Source organism: Theropithecus gelada, chromosome 14 (genome assembly GCF_003255815.1).
Source record: "Theropithecus gelada isolate Dixy chromosome 14, Tgel_1.0, whole genome shotgun sequence".
Taxonomy (NCBI): Eukaryota; Metazoa; Chordata; class Mammalia; order Primates; family Cercopithecidae; genus Theropithecus; species Theropithecus gelada.
The window spans coordinates 115,404,474-115,406,568 of NC_037682.1; the positions used below are offsets into that span (position 1 = coordinate 115,404,474).

At 39.6% G+C, this 2,095-nt stretch overlaps 1 protein-coding gene across 1 annotated transcript; it reads right to left on the bottom strand.

Moving 5' to 3' along the window:
* Window positions 1-945: 945 nt before the first annotated feature.
* LOC112605978 (olfactory receptor 148-like) lies at window positions 946-1,875 on the bottom strand. Its single transcript, XM_025355840.1, has one exon. The coding sequence runs from the start codon at window positions 1,873-1,875 to the stop codon at window positions 946-948; it is 930 nt and encodes a 309-aa protein (XP_025211625.1).
* Window positions 1,876-2,095: the final 220 nt, after the last annotated feature.

Below are 2,095 nucleotides of genomic sequence, written 5' to 3' on the forward strand. Positions count from 1 at the left end.
CCACAATCCAAATATGCTCATGTCCCTTATTTAAAATGGTGTAGTATTTGCATATAACCTATGCACATCCTCCTGTATACCTTAAATCATCTCTAGATTACTTGTAATACTTAGTGCAATGCCTACCACCATTTCATGCACATGAATTCAATGTAGTACTCACATGAGGCAAATTCAAGTTTTGCTTTTTGGAACTTTGTAAAATTTATTTTCTGAATATTTTTGAATCACAGTGGTTGAATTCACAAAGGCAGAACCCATGAATATTGAGGGCTGACTGTATATAGATGTAACCTCTGTCAGTACTTATTTTACCAGTTATTTATCGAACAACTTATTTGTATCATGAGAGAAGTAATTAGGATGAGTAAATTGCCATGCAGGTCACTTAGGGTAGCTATGTGGTACAGGATTCTATAGCAGGGAGGTGATTTGGAGTTAACTGGAGCTGAGTTTGAGGTCTGATTTGATGCTTAATGTGTAACATTGGGTTCACTATTGAAGACTTTAATCCTCAAAACTCTTTTCTACGTTTCATAAAATCTACTTTATAGGGGTGAAGATTTAATAAGATGATGTATGTGAAATGCTCATCACAATGCCCAGAAGACAGATCATGCTCTATGAATGTTAGCTAACCTTCTTCTTCGCAAGATGGAAGAACTGAAATGCTTATACACAGAAAAGAGGAACAATTACATTTTAATTGGAGCAAAAAAATAAGGTAAAATTGAATGTTGATTTATACAGAGAGGAACTATTGAAGGGTACTTCTTGGACTGCTACAGATCCTCTCTGTCCTCAACCAGGAAAAGTTGGCTACCCATTATAGAGACAAGAAATCTGTCTCCAAGTGCTTGCCATGCCCTTTGGATTCCTTATCCAGAATTAAGAGACAAAGAATAATGTTAATTATAACATTTATTCCCAATAATATCCCATAATTTATTCACAGACAGTAAGTAAAACATTTCGGAATACTCTTTTCAGGGACCTTTTCACTTCCTTGTTCCTTAAGGAATAGATTAACGAGTTCAGCATGGGTGAGACAATATTATTTAATATTTGCACCATGGCACCAAGCAAGGGGTTGGGTGTGGACTTCAGGTAGATGATGATTACAGGTCCATAGGCACAGAGGATTGCAATGAGGTGAGCACTGCAGGTGGAGAAGGCTTTCTGCCTGCCCTCTGCTGAACGGATTCTCAATATGGCAATCCCAATGCGAGTGTAGCAGACACAGACACTGATCAAAAGTGTTAAAGCCAGAAAGCCAACATTTATGGAACACACCCTCTGGGCCAGGGCACTGTCAGTGCAAGCCAGGGGTAAAACAGCAGGAATGTCACAGAAGAAGTAGTCCACCTGATTGGGGCCACAGTAGGACAACTGAAAGGTAAAGGAGGTCAGAATGGTGGCATGAAGACAATCCACCAACCTGGCTACCACGACCAGGCTGACACAGACTTCAGGCTTCATGATGAGCATATACCTCAGTGGGTGACATATGGCAACAAAGCGATCACAGGACATTACAGAATAGAGGCAGCCTTCAGCAGAACCCAATAAGTGATAGAAGTAGAGCTGTGAAGCACATCCCTTGTAAGAAATGACTGGGTTCTGGCCAGAGAGATACAATAGCATCTTGGGACATGTTACGGATGGGAACAATATGTCAAAAATAGACAGGAGTCCCAAGAAGAAATACATAGATGTGTGAAGGGTAGAGGAAGAAACAATTGCTACAAGGATGAGTAAGTTTCCAAGTAGGGTGAAGAGATAGATGAATGAGAAGACAGCACAGAGTACAGCCTCCAGTCCCTCTGTCTGAGGTATTCCCCGAATGAACTCATTCAGCAATGTGTGATTCCTCATGTTCATGGAAGGGTAGTCTGGGTTTTCACAAAATATGTGAAAATATGAATGTGGAGGCAGATTGGGATAAATACAATACCAATACATTCACTGGCACCAATTTTTGTTTAAACATTAAGTTGATGTTGAAATTAAGAATTAGAGATTCTTCCGCAGACATTTAGGGATTAGTAAAGCATGCATATGCCTTCACATCTTGAGATATATTTGTTCGTGATTA

Coding starts and splice junctions, on each gene's coding strand:
- LOC112605978 (XM_025355840.1), bottom strand. CDS start 1,875: ATGAGGAATCACACATTGCTGAATGAGTTCATTCGGGGAATACCTCAG.